Raw genomic sequence first — 20,088 nt, 5'->3', positions numbered from 1 at the left:
TTGACAGTTGGACTCAATGATCTTAGAGGTCTTTTCCAACCTTAATGATTCTATGATTCTGTGAAGTAGATAAATGTGTGAACCCATATGTGCAGACACGGAGAGGTAAGTGTACCCCAAAACCTCGAATCAGTGTCGAAAGGAAGAGCGAGGTGTCTACTGCTAAAGGAGCTAATGGGCTTACCTATGCAAAGAACCCACTAACTGGCTTGCTGCTAACTGCCTTTAACTATGTAATGCACGACACAAAAAATGTCAGGTTTTGCCTCATTAGTTTTAACAGAAGTTACATACCTAAATCCATATATCCTGAAACAAGGAAAAGGTTTACTAAATGTTTGCTAGATCTGTTCCGAACATACTTCCTAGTTACGACAATTTTTGGTTTAATACCTACTTTCCTAAAAAGTTCATTTAAAAGTACATTTGTACTTATTTTTCAAACCTCTTGGTGTAGTTCATCTTCGGTGGGTGGTTTAGTCTCTGGTACTGGTGTGTGGGTAGGGCTGTGACTTCGAATGTCGTTTTGTAAGCCGTAGACAGACTACGCAAAAAATATGGAATAATGATAGTTGCTTTCAGACAATGCTTTCTACACATACCCATAGTAGCTGTGATGTTTTAGTACAGTGTGCTCAAGAAGTCAGCCAAGATCATATTTTTTTAAAGAAACTGCAAATAAGCCATGCACTCAGATAAAATTGTGCTTCTATACCACCCCCATAATTTCATAATGCCATAGAACACAGGATCTACTTTTATTATGTCTCTATATTAACAGCATAGTAAACATGGGGGATGACACTGAGAGGCAGCTCTTACAGTAAGTGGAGATGACCAGTAGGAAAAGAAGAAATAGTATCCTGAAAGATAGACTATCACAATGGATTATTTGGATGACTCCCAAATTTGCAATTACTGCTTTGTAAATTACACTAATCTGGACCTTTCACTACCATAAATAAGCTAAGCTAAAACTTTCTCTAAATCCACCTTCCTTTTTAAAACATATTTTTCCAAGGGTTGACGTGAAAATATACCTCAAAGGGAGTATTTTAAAGCTGGAGTCAATCCACATTATTATGATACAAAGGATTTGAAAGAAAGCGTTGTTCCAATCCATCTATACACCCCTAGAGAATTTACCCTGCTCACGTCTGGATCCTAATTTAGGTGAAGCTAATTTCTGCCACAATTTCTGGTCATCCGTTTGGGGCATAATTGTAAACTAGAGACACCCTTTTCATTAATACCAGCACAAGAAGAACCGCTGTTATAGTTTACACTGCATTTTTAATGTATTTTTCCTTAATTACTGACAAAAACATTTTAACATGCTTTATTCAATCTACTAAACAACATGAATAAAGCATGCAAAAATGAATTTTATTTTCATATTCTCTGTGTATTTCTCCAAAGCCTTTCTTTTGGGATAGCATTTACTTAGTATTAGCAAATTTGTTAATACAAATTCATTTAAGAGCTTATGAAATAATAACATACATTCAAGTATTTGTTCTTTGCAGCTGTAAGAAAAAAATGTTTTAAGAAACTATGGAACTTCATGCTATAAATTACCTCCCCCTCCTGCTTTTGATATATTAACAGTACTTACCTTTCTTGTTTTATGTGGATTTCTCATTCTTGAAGATTTTTTTATATCCACTTCAGTAGTGTTTACACATCCAGGCTATTAAAAGAAAAAGAAAGGAAAGCACAAGGATAAAATCTGCGAAGGAACTCCATACTATTTTCATTGAGATAGTCCTCTTCAGCTTGTAAGGCTAAGAAAATAAATAACTAGAGGCATATAATAACTTGATGTCCTTCTGCAATAGTCCCTAAAACCTCAATAACAGAGTCTAAGGAAGCATCTCGAGTATCATTTTGTCTGGTTTATTGTAAGAGAGATTCTTTTGCTATTCAGTGTTGTTTGCTGGACCCTATGATGGTTTTTAGGAGAAGTTTTACTCTGTATCTTTATGCTGAAAGTACTGAAAGCAATGTACAGAGAAGCAGAAAATACCCAAATGCATACTATAAGACACACTTGTAGCACAGACAGGTACTAATTCAAATTAAATTGCTATTGGCAGTATTTGGGAATTTTGGAGTGGGACACTGAAGACCACATGCTTAGACCTCATGACATCGTGAATTTGAAATAAAATAAATTATCAAGATAACAGAAACAAATCACATGTTTCTGCTTTGGTTTTACCAAGGAAGCCATACAATGTGCATTCTAGCTTTCCCTCTGAGAAGCATGGTTGACCTAATGAGACAAAATAAATAGAACTGTGCAATAGCCACCTCAGCTGTGAACCCCAGGCTCCCTTCAGGAGCATCTGGGTTTGGGTCACTTTTTTAAAGATGATCTTTTTTAAAAAAAGATTAAAAAAAATGTGCCGAAATGGGATTTGTTTCTTCAGAAAAAAAAAGAAAAAAAAAACCCAACAGGCTTCAGCAGCCTAACCAGAAGACTGGCAGTCTATGCAGAATGACTCTCAACACATCTGATCTGGCCTTCAAAGATTCATCCTCACAACTCTGTAGCTTCCCAAAGGACAAAAGTCCTCTAGTTTCTCCTAACTCATCTTCCTTTGACACTTCCTTCTAAGTACGAACTCTCTGCAGAAATCTGTTCTTTACCCAATTGCTAGAAACAACTGATAATAAGCGTTATGCTCTCAGGTGAGTTTTACCTATTGATTTTAGAGGGATTACATTTGCCACTGAGAGTGGGAAGTACAAAATCTGCTCTCTAGCGGGAGCAGATTTTTAGTGAAAGTAGGTTGCGTTTTTTTAATGGGAGTAGCTAGATGTAGAATTTACTTGCCGGACAACTAAGCTGGACTTATTATCACACTAATGATACAAGCTTTGTCTTCTTATCATAATGTAAAACACTTGATGTGGCTGTAAATCTTCACAGACAAAAATTTTAAACTTTTCTTATATAGGCAGAGCCAAGAAACAAATACATTTCTTTAAACAGACCAGTGGTACTTTGCCTCTGGAAAATATTTTAAATAACAGACTGATTTTTTTATCCAGTATGATTTTTAAATTAATAAATAAGTTTTTATTTTAAAGTAATACATTAATGTGTGTTTGATCATATTACATTTGCAGTATAAACAGTTCCTCATCACTAAGAATAAAAATAGGCATTTAGATAATATTCTCAAGACTGCATCTGACATGCCTAATGAGCTAGACTTGGGAAGGTACACTTTGTGCTTGTGAACAAAAATGGTAGTTTTTGAACTCAGAGTAACTTGTAATTCTCAAAGACAATGACAGGTTGAAAAATACAAAATTCTGCATGATGGTCAATTTAAACGCAGAAAGCAATTTCACAGGGCAGTATACTGAGATATAAAGTTAAAAAGAAAACAATGCATCTACTTTAAGATTATGGCAGCAACTGGCAGTGAAGAAGACACGAGCTTTTAACAATATCTACAGCCCTTGAATGCAACCATTTGAATAGCAGGCGCACTTACATAAGGCACAAACTGCTGCTTGTTTAATTTTCAGTTATGGTTTGTTAAAAGCATGTCCTAAAAATGGAGAGGGGAAAAAAAAAAGGCAAAAAAAAAAAGGGCACAAGCCTCATCCAAAGCCTCTTATTTTCAAAGATTTCAAGTCCACAGGCAGTAAATTGGTATGAACAGATCTAGCACCTTGCCCAGGTAACTTACATGCCAGAGCTGTGCAGATCGATGCGAGGGACACAACAAGAAATTCTGGGAGATTTTTAGGAATGAAACAAGGGTGAAGCTTTTGCTGGTTGGAAAAAGACCCAACCCAGTACTGACCTTCTACGGCATCTAGTGGACTCTTACTGACACTTGACTGTTTAAAACTTCTCACACTGAAGTAAAGCTGCTGTGGCATACTTCAGCACGGGCACTCACGAGAGGCTGTGAGGGCAGAAACTGGACCAAGGTGTGACTGGAGAGGCCCATAGGAGAGCAGCAGCAGGCAGGTACAGGCAGGGAAGTGTCAGGAAGCTTCAGTGCAAAAGGCAAGGCAGCTAAAGGGTGTATCACTAGTCTGACAACCTGGAGTAACAATAGGCGTTTAAGACCTATATCGCTACCACCATACAATACTGCTCTCATAATTTCATTTAAATTATCTCACTGAAAGTACCTAATGTAATCGGGGCCACAATTCATGTTTTCTTCTCAACTGAAGAATATTTATTAAAATGATACTTGACATGAGATGGGATTTATTGTTTCTCTGCTGCTGCCACGCTTCATCTGTCAATTTTTAGGAATAAGTATCAAACATCTTTTCAATCAAAACAAACACAAAAGCTTGCATTATTTGAACATTTTGCTAAAATAACTCGGAGACTTTGTGGGAAAATCTTTGCTGGACAACATTTCATTTTATTCGTATGCCCCCATTAACATAATAAGTATGTGTTTGGATACAATTACATCCAGCTGTGTTTTCTGTTTGTGTTGCTTTTTTAACTGGACTACCATAGTTCAAATAGTGAGATGCCTGTCAGAGTGCTCTGTTGCAAGATTTCCATTTAGGGTGTAGTATATAATTTGCATACTAATACTGTAAATAGTTTTCAAACAGATTTCCTGGAAGACTTGAAACCTCTTCTATATGTGTAAATAGAATGCTTATTTCTTTCAGGACTAATATTCTGTATGAAAACAGTTCCCCCTCCACACACACAGAGGAAAGTCTTGTTGAAATGATCATACAGCAAGATCATAACCAGGGTAGAATTTGGCCCTCATCTGTTTTTAAATAGCTGGCTGAAAAACTGTCATATATTCAAAGGAAACTTAGTTTCTTTTCATCCATCTGTTAGCACACCCTTATCTCAAAGTACAAATGCCATGGTAATAATTTACAGCAAAGGACATGTCAGTCCAGTCATGATAAATTCACTGCTGAGATAAATGGATACAGATAAATAATATAAATAACCACATACAGAAGATTTTTTAATCCCTACTTCAATTATTGGATAATCACATTAGTATGAATTCCAAGCAGCACAACTTTCTACTGAAAAAATAGAAATGCAGTCTAGGAGGCTGCATAATAGGATTCTGCCAAGAAACACAGCGAAAGGAGGAAGCCTCCTCTGCAAGGAGAGGAGGTCCAAGAACTCCAGGTCCAAGAACTTACATGCTTGGATCTGGCTACAGCCAACATTTGAAAACAACAACCATCTGTTTAGTTAAAAAAATCCACTTGATATTCATAATCTTTCCCTGATAACTGTGGCAACAGTGAATTAATTAATTAAGCCCTTGTAATAGAGCTAACAGTGAATTAGTTTTTTGACACCTGTAGCAACTCTTTGGAAGAAGTCGTTGTTTACATCAAATGGGATGCTTTAGCCATGGAATGTTTCCATCCAAATAGTGCAGAATACCTAATATTTATAGTCTGTTTGCTGTACAAAGTTGCACACTCCAAGGGCCCTTTTTATTGCCTGGCTACATAGCCAAAATCAATTGCTATCAACACCTTTTTCTGTAAAAATCTCTTTGCTATGATGTACTTGTAATTCTAATAAGTGTGAAATCCTCAACAGAAAGTAAATTAATGTTTATAATGATGTCAGTTTAAGTTTTGATGGTTTTTTTCATTCTTAAGGAATATGGCAATTTAATTGTGAATCTACTTAAGCCAGAATAACCAGAAGTTTTCTTGTATCTGAGAGAAATACACCCATGTATGTGGGAGGGAATAAGCTCATGCATTGCAATAGGCTGGGAACTGTCTGTCTGCACTGCTGCTCTGTAGAAAATGATCTGAGGGAGAAGCTGAACATGAGTCAGCAGTATGTCCTTGCAGCAATGCAGACAAACCACATACCCAGCTGCATTAGCAATAGCATAGCCAGCAGGCAAAGGAAGTGGTTATTTCTTTCTACTCGGCACCATGAGGATACATCTGGAATACCAAGACCAGTTTTGGGCCCCACAAACCACACAAGAAATATATTCAAAACAGAAAAGTCCAGTGGAGGAACAGACTTTTTTCTCCTTGCAAAAGGTGAGAGCTAACTGTTGTCTTCTGCTGCCCAAAGGGGGCTTGCAGAGCTAGACCTGTTCCAGAGGTGCACCATGAAGGGACAGGAGGCAACAGTCAGAAATTGCAGTAAAGGAAATTCCAGTTAGCTATAAAGAAATATTCTTCATAATAAAAGGAAGAAGTTGCTTAAGAGAGGCTGCGGAATCACCATCCTTGGTGATTTTCAAAGCTTGTTTAACCAAGGGCCTGGACAATCTTATTCAACTTAGAAGTTAGCGCTGCTTTGAGCAGGAGGTTGGACTAGAGGACCTCCAGAGGTCCCTCTCAGCCTACATTTCTGTGGTACAGCCTGTGATCTTCATAAGCTGCAGGGATTGAAATTCAAATAATCCACCTTACAGAACACTCCAATCAAGTATTCACAGCAGTGTGAAATTCATCACCCTGCCTTCCCCTCCCCACAACAGCAGAAAGGAAAGACAAGATTGGTATTTGCTTCCTTACTGCTGCCTCTGCCCTCTGGCAGCCTGTGGTGTGTACTCAACCCATACAAACCAATCTAGTGATGATTTAAGGAAATGTAATTTCACAGCCTCTTTAGCTAAAAACGCATAGGTGCTATTTAAAATAATTACCTCATTTCAATATGCACACCCATAAATTCAGGGTGCATTAAAGCAGTAAATATTTAGGCAGATTGATTCACATCCCTTACACAATTTCATTGCATTTCAGTGTCAATACACTATGAAATAAGATCTTTTTATTTGTTTTGCAAACATGGGCTAACTTGTTAAGTTTAATTGCAAAATACTAAATTTCAAGATCTCCAGGCTTTCAAAATTTAAACACCATAAATTTAAATCATGGACAAGGATACAAACATGACAGATCTTTGCTTCCACTTGGAAAAGATAAAGTCAGACACACAAACATAAAGACAAGGCAGAGATTGAAAGCTGTCTTTTACATTATTTGTAAGAGCAGACTATCACAAATATAGTAAGCTTAAAACTGGAATTTCCTGAGTGTCAAATGTTAGCGTTGCCTTCTGCAACAATCTATTCTGCTATTTCTGTCATTGCTGCTATTTCTGTCATTTTTCTATAAAAAAGAAATGAGGCAAAGAAAAAAAATTCCAGTGGTACTCAGCTGAAAAAAAAAACAAAGGAGTTATTAGCTGGAGGAATACCCAGTTTGACTCTGGTTATGTGGGAAAGTTTATTTTTTCTCATACAAAATCTAGCATCAAAGGAGACATTAAAATCCTATAGTAAGTAAGTTGTCAGTAATGGCTAAAACTGAAGCTCTCACAAAGAAAAACAGGCTATATTCTCCTGCAATGCACCAATTTTTCAATTCCCAGAGATGGAAGTTATTGGAGTGTGCAGAACCGGCTAAGGCTTATAAGGAAAGGTTGAGGTTTAGGTATAGATTATTTGGATATTTTTGGGTTTTACCTCATTTTACACACTTCAGGGTCAATGAGTAAAAAGGCTTTTCAGTGGAAGAGCTGCGCTATTAATGACTTTGCTGGTGTAATAGAAAGTCTCAGAGAAACATTTCAAATGTGCTGAGTACAAGTGGTCAGCTCTTTTAACAGGATTTGGAAAACCAGCTGTTATCTTAAGGTCCAGCCAAAGGAGGGCTGCACATTTCTACCCTTTACAAATTTCAGAAAACTGTTTTCCTGGTGGTTATCTGATAGGACCTGAAAGCTGTTTAAAATGTAGCTCACTTTATAACTATTAGATCAACCAACCTCAACTAAGTGATGAAAATATAAACCCAGTAGCATCAGTTGCCAGAACCCGCAAATATGTAGGAACGTGTGTTGATACTTCTGCTAGGGGGGATCTCGCTGGCCTCTGTTACACCACCCAAGGCAGTAAAGCCAAACCAGTGACTACAGGGACCGGGCTACAGGAACCACTTTCTTTTGGTTGGAAAAAAATATTACTGACAACTGAAGCACTTAATCATGGGTTTAATTTACAATCAACTAGGTGTACCTAATCTGAAACACTCTTATGAACTTTATTAGCCTCTCCAAAAGTCTACGACTTAATTACAATTTCCATTCGGTTCAGCAGTTCTTTGAAAATAACTCTGAGAAATCAAGTGTGTCAGCATTGGGACTTCTCTTGACAACGTCTCTAGTCACAAGATCCCCAGTAAATTAGCAGATGTCTTAAGAAAGAGGAAAAATATTACGGTGAGTTTAATTATTAGGATACAAGTGACGGACTTTTTTTTTTTTTTTTTAATTTTGCAACTTATGCCCCATCTTTCACAAATGTCGCATAACCCAAACATTACAAACTCTAAACTAAGTTGGTTGGGTATCCACACCGCAGGGTCTAGCTACTTAATGAATATTGTCTTTGTTCCACAGTTGAAATTGATGATACCAGATAGTTTTTTTTTCCTGTATATGTAGTGGCACTGTAAGTTTTACAAAAGTATCAAGACACTATCATGTAATAGAAGGGACCAGCACCAACTTTTCTTCTCTTTACTTGGATTTCCAAGAGTATGTACGCGTGTCATACACACTTTAAAAAAAAAAAAAAATAGTATCATATTCCCAGCTTCTGCACAATTACTTTTAGCACAACTATCTCTTTGGAAACATGCCTTTTTGATTCAGGTGTGTGACTGACACACAAGCACTGTGACTGGACTTTTGATACCTGCTGTTATGGAGGTCCCACTTGCATTATAGTTCTAATAAGAAGCAAACACAGAAAGACAAATATTTGGATTACAGTCCATTATGGCCATGGTAACTTCATATGTAAATTGTAATAAGTATGTAAGTTTGATGATGACTTTGTATACAGCTTCTATCAAGTTTTCACCTCCCTAGAACTCCAGACCAAGTTCTCTAAAATTAGCTCACAATTTTTCCAGTTTTTCCTATGGACTGTCTCTCCTGTTAGAAATTAGCTCATCTGGGAAGTACAGCTATACCTTCCAATTAACACCTATAAGTCATGTTTAATGATTAGGAAGCAAATCCCAAGATTGTTCTCAAGTATAAATTCCGTAGCAGCATGTTTCAGATTTCATTCCCAGATGCCTCATAAATGTGGCAGGGAAAAATTATTAAAACCTGCTTTTTCTACTAAAGCATTAGATATTTTCCCCAATTTCTACAGCCTTTTCATTATGTATCTTAAAGAGATGTGTTATGCTACTAAATACTATACGGAACACAAGATTGGGTAAATAATTACAATGTCTGGATTCAGTGTGACACTGAAATAAGTGAATACAGCTTCGAACTGGACTTGCATAGAATAGCCTTAAATTTGGTTATATTCCTTAATATGAATCTATTTTTAAAACATGTGATACATCTGACAGTAATGCTGCACATATCCCTGAATATAGTGATCTACAGTCAAGTAGTATTACGGAAACAAATTAGTCATGCACAGCTTAACTGCTAAAACCTGTCTATATCAGCTGATAATGATGTACAACCTATTGGCTTTTAATTAAGTAAATATAGCTTTTCAGTTTTTCTTATTCATTCATCGAACTGGTATTTCAGGCCACAGAATGTTCAATGTCAAATCTTATTGAACTGCTTCCTTCAAAGGAAGGGATTGTTTTAATTCGTAAGAATTAATAAAAGCTTTGTGAGGATTAAGTGTTCTCTTCTGTTGAAGGTTTGAGTAGATAATTATGCAGGCAGCATAGAATGAATTTAAATGCTCAATACATGTCCTCGTCAGCTAATTTCATTTTAACTCATTAAAGAACAGAGATAAATAATATAAAGTTCCAGACTTATTTATTAAACTGAAATGAATGAGCAATAAACCTAATTGTGTCATCCACTAGAAATATACTGATGCAGAAATAATGAATTCTTGATAAACTGCAGGGAAAGGCATAAGCATTTAAGCATAAGTTAAATCCCTATAGACAGTCCCACGTGAAGGACAGAAAACTTGCCATTTGGACCAATTAGTAAAATCAATACATGCTTTATTCAAGGATTTATCTGAAGATCACTGACTACTATCAAAATAGCAGTAGTTCCACTATTGTTCTGCAGTGGACTTAATCAAAACATAGCAAGGAGTGCAATTAATGGAAAAAAGTGTAACTACGAGTTGTTTCTCTTGTTTGGAGAAAACAAATGAAGTTCAAAGACCATCAGACAAAGGAGGGACATTTGATCAATTAGTTTGATCAAGCTTTAATTATGTTTGCAGCATGGTAAAACTCAGATGGTTTTCAGACTGAGATGGGAAGTCTCACTTAGCATGGAACTTAGGATTACTTAAAATTTCAAAGATTTTCAGCATCTTTCCAAAAAAAGAAACCTACACTGTACCAGTTTCCTGTTTATACCTATTTGTCTTCTCAAACTAGAGTTCAGATTTTTTCCCTGAGTAGTACCAGACACACAAGGAATTCCAGTGGCTGTGCAAACCAAGGACCTGCTTGGAACAGCAGAAAAAGAGATACAGAGAGATTTTCAAGAAATAGAATACTAATAAATTAAACCATAAAATTAATCCGTAAGAGTTAGAGCATCTTGAATCTTGACAAGGATTCTCACGTTCTCATATACTTGCTTGTTTAAGGACAGATCTAGTGCAAAGTTGGGCTTTCAACTTAAGAAAACAGGATTTTATCATATTGTTTTTAAAAAAAAAATCTTTTAGTGGTCTGTGTCAGAGAAACACATAATATGCAAAATGCATATGAAAAGGATGTTGAAATTTAATTTTTGAGACGTCATATGAAACTAAACTAGAAGCTGTACTAAAGAACATACTACTGCATCTTATATGCAGTTAAGTTATATGCTTAATTCTTTTTGAAAGTTAATTTAATTTCAATTACTCTTAATTTACAATAGACTATTTTAGGTTTGTAGTGACTGGTTTTCAGAACCAGAAATTATTGTACAGAAATTAGATCCATTGTATTTATTCAAGCGGTGCTTTGGTAGTATTGATGTTAATTAAGGCTGTATTAATGTGATTTTTTTGTATGTGAAGATTCCAGTATTTGCAACACTGTTTCAGAAGGAAACCTGTTAAATTTATCTGGTTTGTTGCCCCTGTGCTAAATACTCAGAGTCATCATTGCTTTCTCAAATTTTTTCACCACAGAAGGCAGGAAACTGCTGTTTTATGGATTCCATACAGAAGAATTTAGGTTATTCACTTGAAAAGAAAGGAAAGTCTGACCGCACGTCTCTGAAAATGTTGATGGCAAATATAGGTGACATTTAGAAGTTCATTATCTGCCTTTTGACTTATAAGAAGATCCTTGACAGAATGCTTTGGATTAAAGCAGAAAATTTAATTCACACAGAAACAAAAATCAATGTATAAACATTGCACTTATTCAAAAAATTCTTTATCCTTACTACTCCAGCTTATTTTCCTAGTTGCTACCAGAACTGGGTCTTACTAAAAACCATAACATCATTCTCATTTTTCTGTGTCCTTCCATCCTTCTACCATCTCATCAGTTAGCTATTTCACAATTTCTGACCGCTTCATAATCCTCAGTTTTAACTTGAGCGCTTTCAGTTTGTTGCTGTGTTGCAAGAAAACTGGCTTCTTTTTCCCCATCTGTCCCACCCTTATTCAAGTATCAGACTACATAACAATGCTAAATAACGTGAGTACAAATTCTTCCATAAAGGTCTTAAGTTAGCAGGCTGGCTATAAGGTTTACAAATATCTGCCTCAAACAAATGCGAGTATGGATCATAAACAGTATAACCGTTTTCTGAAAATAAAACATTGTACAAAGCTTTGTTTCATTACCAGAAGTGCAATTATCTGAGGCTGCCAATTGCTGCTTTGGCTGCATTCCCTGTCTGCTGGAGAGGTAACTCCCTTGTAAGGATATGCGGTGAAACAGGTGCAAAAGAAGACATGAAAATTGTGTGCGGATACATCACTAGAGAAGCTGGATGGCATGATTCACATTCGTTTCCTGGAGATGTTTAAGAACCTTCTGAAAATATTATGATAAAGCAGACAGAAGTGTTCTCTGGCTAAACAAGCGACTGGCCCAGAAAAGTCTAGAATTTGTAGCACGCGAAGTGTAAAATGAAGGATTGCACCACCTTAGCCAAGCTAAATTCAGTCTTTTGCCCAGTCTTTGAGGCTGATCTTGAAGGACAGGATGGAAAAGTCATTAAAAACAAAAGCAACGAAAAAGAAAAGAAAAGAAAAGAAAACACAGAACAAAAAACCACAAGTATCCGCTGCATGACCCTAGACATCCGGTAATATTACCTACTGGCTTAGATGCTGAGGGCCATGTTCAGACCACATAAAATACAATTTTAAAATATAAACAAATAAAATGAGATTAATGGAGATAGAATCTCATAAAAAACCTAAATAGAGAAGCAAGAGGTGTGGGATGTGTGACAAGGTGTAAAAAAATTTAAAGATTACTTTTTTCCTAGTTTGCTACTAGGAAACAATGGCATGAAAACCCCAAATCCAGAAATCATACATATTTCTGAATTTTACATCATCAGTGAATTATCTTAAACCCGCACTTGCCCTAAACATTGCGGCTGTCCTTACCAGACATACCCACCCTGGATAATTTGTCTTACTGTATTAAATCACCAAATATTGGTTTTGGAGAAAATAAAAAGTTTTTTTCAACTTATTATAGTGAAGAAGTACACAGATGACTTTCAGGAGAAAAGGATACTTCCCCCATTATCTTCTGAATCTCAACAAGTACCCAACAGGCCTTTTTTATAAGTTACATTAATGTGTAACTCAGGAAGAAAAGTGAATCGTTTGTAGCAGCAAGACATCAGCTGTCCTTGCTCGCTACCTAAGAGTTAATTTTACAGCAAGCTGCAGCTATGCTGCTCCTACTGTATTTATACGGGTTTGAGAATGTTTCAGGGCATTTACTGCTTTAGTACCTGTTTGTCCCTTTTTAACAAGTGTAAGATTATAGGTTTTAAACAGAGATAATAATTCAGGAAAGCTATGAGTTCTTTTATAAAGACTTTAATCAGGAGCATGACATTTCTTTTCAAACAAGAGCAGCTTCTTAATTTCTTTTGCCTGGAAGGAACCGACTTCCCCTATTTAATTTGATTTGTTACTGCTTTTTGACTAACGCCCGAATCCTCCTAACCAATTTTCGCTCAGTTCTGTAGTCTGTTATTGATAGAAGTTTCAAAATTATGAAAACGATACGCTTTCTAGGCAGGTGGAAAGAAAAGAAAGGCTTTTAAGATATGTTTACTCTGCCATCAAAAAAAGAAATGCGTCACTATATGTGAATAATATTAATCTCAGACCTATGTTAGGTACTGGCTATACCTTAGAAATAATGGCATGGACTTTATCCTAGGTTTGCTGCTCAGGATCTCAAGGGAGTTTATACAGCTCTCCCTGACACACATTTCCATGGTTTTACTGCGATTAGTATCCGAACTAGTAAGATTAAAAGCTGTTCAGGAATGTCTCTGCAGGCTGCAGTACCTACAGTTGAAGCTCAGTCATGCTTTTTCTAGCTGCAAGCTAAGATCTTTCTACATAAAGAACTGGAATGTACAGAAATGACCGAGATCACACTCCACGTTACACTAAAATACACAGCAAAATAAAAAATTAAATACATCGTGAAACTGCAATTAAATAAATATTGGAATGGAAAGAGATCAGTGAGCTATCAAAGTTGTTCTCGTAACTGCCTCTCGAAAGAAAATTGAAGAACAGGTGACTATTTGAAAAAAAACTCCTCTCCAAATCCACTTCCTCTGGTTCATCTCCAAGCATCACCTCAGTCTGAAAACCTAGGAAAAAGTTGAGGGCACTAGCCAGCCAGCTGACCAAAAGTAACAGCCATGATGACTTTCAAGCATTTGTCTGTCTCTCAGACTATGGCATAAATCTTCTAGGGCCCCTGTAGCCACCTGCAGGATTGACTTTGACTTGAGACCTATGAAATAAAGTGCTTTTTGAGGCAGATGCTCTTTACACATCAAACCTTGGTTAATTTCCTTTATTTTAAACTTATCAGTCACAGTGACATTTCTGATAATCATGCTCTTTTTCTGCAGCTACACTCTCCTGGTTTCACTGTCTTACAGCTGTTCTCTTTCATGTCTCCTATTCCTGTAGTGCACTGCTGCACTGTCCTTTTGACTGATGGTTGCTTCCCTCTTCTATCCCTTTCATCACCTTAAAGTATCTCTTTTCGAAATAAATGCAGATTTAATATTCATAGATTATATTCCATATGTAAAACTTTTGTACCAGCACTGTAGCCAGGTAGGTAAGAAATAAAGCAACTAGGGACCAGGGCATCTGCAAAAAAATCCTGGAAAATATTTATTTACTCACCTAAATAAATAAATTGGTGTGGATTTTGAACAATATTGTCACTGCCCCTAGCTTCTGAATTTTTATCAAAAGATGAAACTGTAAATAAAATAAATTGGGGTGGATTTTGAACAATATTGTCACTGCCCCTAGCTTCTGAATTTTTATCAAAAGATGAAAAACTGTAAATAAAAATAATCATTAACCCCAGATTCTTATCCAAACATTAGCTAATTTTCCAAAATTAGCTCTCCAGAGTTGCAGCAACATTTCTGTGAGTTTTTGATGGGCTTTTGGGGGGGCTTGAAAAGCCATTAGAAATTGTAATTAACTCTAGCATCACCCTCCTCTTTTCAGTCTGTTCCTCTTTTATTTTTTATTCTTTTTAATAGAAGCTTCTGGCTTTTACTGTGACAGTAAATTCATAACAACTTTTTCAAAACAAGTATTTCACGAACTAGTGAGAGGAGCTGGTTAGCCAAAGTATCAAGCTCCCCGTTCTAGTCATATCTCCTAAAGTCAGGAGCCTGCATTGCTGACTGTAAGCCAGTCCTTTGCCTCTGATCTTCTGATATTTCCTAGGTATGTCTACAGCCAGATTAAAAACATCTGCTGGACCAGGCAGATTTATCCACAGTTCAGCCAAATCTCTTAATCAGATTCAATTTCCTCTTGTCCTGGTCCCTTTAATTCTCTCCTTATTGTTTGCCTATATCTTAACTTGAAACTTCAACAATTCATCTTCTCTTCCAAAGCTGGAAATAGCATCTCATTCCCAGATTCAAAACCCTTAGATCCATTTCTGCAGCTAATATAAAAGCTGTCTGCACCTTCAAAGTTCTCAGGTCCATAGAAACTTTCTGTGTCTATTCTATTTGTAGCTCCCACCAACATCAGATGGCAGACTGTTTTCTGTCCTCCTTCCTTATTTCATGTCCGTGACTAGACAATAATGTTGCAGTCTTCTCGTATCTAATGCCTGTGGTTTGAATCTTTCACTTCAAATTATTTTCTCTACCTGATGTTCTAAATCCTACCTCAAAATCCATTTCTTCTACGGCTCTTTCAATTCCACAGTCATAAATGCAAGCTGACCCTGTCCAAGTTTATAGTTTTTTATTTGAAACTTTTCCATTGTATTCACCTCTTCTACAGGTATCACCAATCTAACTTTACTTCCCCAAAAGAATTAGTTTTAGTTAAGTATCTTTTCCCAGTGTCACAGTGGAAGATATAGTCCATATTCGGTTTCATTGGTAATGATACCAAACTCTAGCTTAACTCTAGGCAAGGGAAACAGATATAATTCTGTAGTAAAGCAAAAAAGTGTTATTATTGAGTTCTCACAGTTTAACTGGAAGTCTTGTGACATTTGACATTCTTTCTCCAAGTTTTAGCTCTCAAAGCTAGTTGATTATGTAAGACCCTTTTTCATTAATTTTGTTTCAGATGGACCTTGACAAGCAACTCAGACAAACCTTGTTTAGACAGTGTATGACTCCCACAGCTCAAAGCCAACAATATCTAACCTTTATGTACATTAAAAATAGCTTGGAAATATGACCAGAGTGAAGTTGAAAGGCTTAGCGAGAAAAAAAGCAGATTAAAAAAAAAGATTATTTTAAAAGTATTTCTAGCTATGCTGATAATTTTGGGTGTGTGGCTTATACCTTGGGAAACCTTTGAGATGGTAATAGTCAAAGACAGGTATCTTCTGATTCAAGAAATCAGACACAACAGATTTATTCACTGAAAACCCCAAACTGAGTGTTCATACATCTGCAGTCTTCAATAGTAGAATGATATAAAGTATAGATCCTGCAAAAAAGGGAGGCAGGCCCCAACCCCCATCCCTACAGCCCTTTTACTTGTTCCCCATTGGCTACCCCAATGCTCCACAGAGGCTGACATTTATCAGTGGCCCTGCTCACAGGCAGAGCGGCCCCACCGGCACTCACCACCGGCCGGTGCACGTCCCAGAACGCTCGCTCCTGGCTGTCAAGAATCTTCCTCTCTATCTTGTCTCTCTTCTTGTCCACTCTGTCAATGTTATAGGATATTTAAAAGAAACGGTGTTAATGACAGTAATTTTAAACCTATGAAGCGTCCAATTGCTTTTCCCTCCCCTTCTCCCTTCAAAAAGCATGCAAACCCAAAACTCCTCGTCTTCAAAGGAACTTACTTTGCTTGTGCTTCAGCTTGCATAAAAATAAACTCCCATTTCCGAGCAAATGCTCGCTGTAGCCTGGCCAAACTCTCCTGAAAATACATCACAATTTTAGTGGGTTAGGTTGTAAGTTATTTACTATTTAATAGCTTTTAGCTTATCTTTTTCTCCTCTCCTCACCCCCCCTGCCCAAGATGTAATACAAGTCATGATATCTGTGCCAGTGTAAATGTACCTTATCTGCTACGAAATCTTTGCCTGACACCAAACAGGATGGAATACTAGATCTATCTACTTTTGAATGCCCTGACTATTTTAGTTTTGAAACTCTGATGACAAGGGTGGATGCAACCTTCAGCAGAACATGGGATTTCTGAAGCATTTTTATATACTGGGTGCTGGATGAGTAATTTTGTAATAATACAAAGAAACATTCTTGTTTTGAAAGTCCCTAATACTGAAAGATAACAGCAGTACTTTCCGTACTGGATGATCCACATGACAATTCTCATCAGTCATCTATACAAATAGTTTGCATTGAACAATGTTGGCTGCCTATCAATTTATTTAAAATACAATAATAAGAAGCTATCAATATTTTGGTAGTGTAGGAATCTTCCAAGAGCTCCACATATATCCTCATTTTAAAAAAAATGCAAACTATAGTTCTTCACTACTGTACAGGAAATGTATATATCCTACAGCCTACTAGTAATAACAGGAAGAAGATTTGTAAAATCTTAGTAAAATTTTTTCCTCCAGTGATGCTGGAACAGCTTCACTGTCTGTAACAGAGCTTTTCTGATCTCCCTCCAGCTTAAATGGCAGCAGTATGCAGTCCGTTAACATGGAGAAGGCTGAGGTTCTTACCTTCCTCCAAAAAGATCCCAGTTACCTTCGTGCACTGCTTTTACTGAGACTAAGTGAAAAATTGTCTGTAAACTTCCTAACAAAAAGTGTTGCTTTAACTGTATTTCTACGCATGGCAAATGTATCTCTATGACATACTTACTGAAAATAAAGACTGCAGAGAGTGAAGAGGAGACTTTCTAGAGATCTTGTCAATACCATTACTGGCTCTCATGGATTGTATACTGGAGGTGAATTTGCTAAGGCATGTAAGAATAAAATTATGCATACCCCACAGGGCAGTACATTGAAAAGCAAGCTTGTGCCAGAAGAAGCAATAAAGTGTGTCAGCATGGTGCTGCGGCTGGAATATTTGGCATGTTGAGAGGCCTGGCTGACTATCCTGCTATCATGTCACAGTACCACAGCTGGACAACTTTCAGCACAGAGCCAGGGCTGTTCATGAATTTTATGTTGACATTTACATGAAAAATTCAGGAACTTTTGGGGGGACAGGGATGGAATTCAAGACGTCTCTCTCCTTAGCGAGTGCCATCCTCATCGGCTAATCAAACTTCCTCTTTTTCCATCTCTTGCTGGCCCCAATTATCTCACCTTGTCTGGGGCACAACACAACTTTTCAGGGAGTGGGAAGTGCCTCTAGTCTGACCCTCTTTGCCTCTCATCTAAGTGATGGGACAAGGGCTCAAGTGCCAGCATCACTTTAAAGAATGTGATTTGTATTTCTACAGCTACCAAGTGCTTTTGAAAATGTTGCCAGAGATCCTTCATTCAAACCTTATCATGGTGTAGAGTATAATTGCTTTCAAACACTCGTGGTGTATCTGGGATTTGTGAACAGTTATTTCTGATCCTGGCATGGTGATCTGACCAGAATAAGATTAGAGATGGACCAAAATCTCAACTTTTGCCCAGCTAGCCTTCATAACAGTGTCTCAAACAGAATTTATGACTACTGAGCACTGTCAGACCCACACGCTGGCAAAAGTGGAAAACTAATAAATTTTCACACAGAATGCCTATAGTTCTCATGCTTAACATTATTTCACATGCTCATTGGGCCCAGCAGAGATATTTACTTTTCCCCAGGTACTTACAGCTTCATAGTCTGCTAGCTCCAGCCTTGCTTTGTTTTGCATTGTCCGCTTGCAGAGGTAAACGGCTGGAACAGAATAAAATAACACAGAATTTGCTACTATCTCACAAACACAGCAGACCAGAAATCTAGAGGCTTCATCTCTATTTTGTGGCTAGCTTTTTTTTTGTTTTGATTTCTCCCTCTATTCTAAAAAGCTTTAAATATGGGATCAATGCTACCAGTATGGTAACTAAAATGATGGGTCAAATACAGAGATTCATTAAATAATTATAAAATCTGCTTTATGCAACAGTCATCATATACAAAATGCATGAGATACTTGGGGTGAGGTTGTTTAATGGCCAGGGAACTAGCACATTAAAGAAAAAATGGCAAAAACATTTTTTAAACTGTGTGTGTATAACTCATAATGCATAAGAGTTTTATCAGGAGCTGCTGCTACATTAGTCAAATAGGTTTTTAAGAACATGTACACATGGGTTTAGTTATTTTTACTTTATATTTAGAAATCACAAAATGTCAGCCTAAGAAGATTTTAGCTAAAAATTAATTCCAGATAAAATTCAAGTCTCGTACAGATTAGTCTGCTATAACCAATATTTAAAACAGAAAATAATGTGAGACCAAAAAATGAAAAAAGTGTATCATGTATTAGATATAATGAGAAAAAATATTTTCATTTATTTTCTAGATCCAAAATCCTTCAGCAGAGCTGTTCTGCCTCCACCTCATTCAAACAGAGCAGAATCTTAACTAATAAAATGGCATACTGACAGCTAAATACTGAAAGGACGCAGGGATGAAAATGAAACTTAAGACTACATAAACAGTACGGTGGTTTGCATCACATTGCTTGATCCTGAATTCTTTATGCACTCCATTACCCTTGAATGAAGTACATTTCCAAAAGACTGACTTTAGCAACAAATACTTCACATCAACACTGAATATTGTACAGCTTCCCCCACCAGTAAGACGAGTGCAGTGCAATTCCTTATTGTGCAATATTTACCCACTTCATTACTTCAGAGCACCTTCTCATGTGTGAGACGAGGAATCTTTTGATCAGTGTAGGTAAGAAAACCTTTAACTTATCGGTGGTCTCTACGATCAGCACAAAGAGCCCATAGTTACTGGTTGTGGTTAGGAATGTTCCTGCTTCCTGACTGCCAGCTTGTCCACTACAGGAGCAAAGAGGAATAACATAGGAACCTAACTCTTGAAATCACTAGGAAGAAGGAAGTGCTTATCTTATATATAGCTTTTATTTTTAAGGTAGTCAAACCAATTATATTTTACAACTCCATGGAAACATTTATTTCTGACAAGTCACCTGCAAATGCATGCAAACCCACTCCAGTGGGTGCTATTTCAGTGGAACTGATGACAAGCACTTCTAGTAACTCCAGATGCAGTTACAGGTGTTACTTGATGTAAAATGAAGTTACATTTTAATGCAGTTTTTGTCTCCCCCCCCCCCCGCCCCCCAGCAATGTGCGCTCGCAGCCCAGAAGGCCAACCGTATCGGGCTGCATCACAAGCAGCGTTGCCAGCAGGTCGAGGGGGGGGCTTCTGCC

General features: G+C 37.0%; 1 protein-coding gene across 4 annotated transcripts in view; it reads right to left on the bottom strand.

Annotated features, from left to right (window-relative positions):
• Positions 1-20,088, bottom strand: part of RGS7 (regulator of G-protein signaling 7) — a 274,534-nt gene that overhangs the window by 48,517 nt on the left and 205,929 nt on the right. For all 4 annotated transcript variants that reach the window (XM_009276206.1, XM_009276213.2, XM_009276221.2 and 1 more), the window contains 5 exons: positions 18,510-18,574; positions 16,558-16,634; positions 16,334-16,415; positions 1,616-1,690; positions 446-544 (listed from right to left, as the gene is read on the bottom strand). In XM_009276206.1, the coding sequence (XP_009274481.1) occupies positions 446-544; positions 1,616-1,690; positions 16,334-16,415; positions 16,558-16,634; positions 18,510-18,574 (398 nt within the window). The remainder of the gene's footprint in view (positions 1-445; positions 545-1,615; positions 1,691-16,333; positions 16,416-16,557; positions 16,635-18,509; positions 18,575-20,088) is intronic.

This window comes from Aptenodytes forsteri, unplaced genomic scaffold, assembly GCF_000699145.1.
Source record: "Aptenodytes forsteri isolate BGI_AS27 unplaced genomic scaffold, ASM69914v1 Scaffold10, whole genome shotgun sequence".
NCBI lineage: Eukaryota > Metazoa > Chordata > Aves > Sphenisciformes > Spheniscidae > Aptenodytes > Aptenodytes forsteri.
This window is presented reverse-complemented; position numbering and strand designations above follow the sequence as displayed.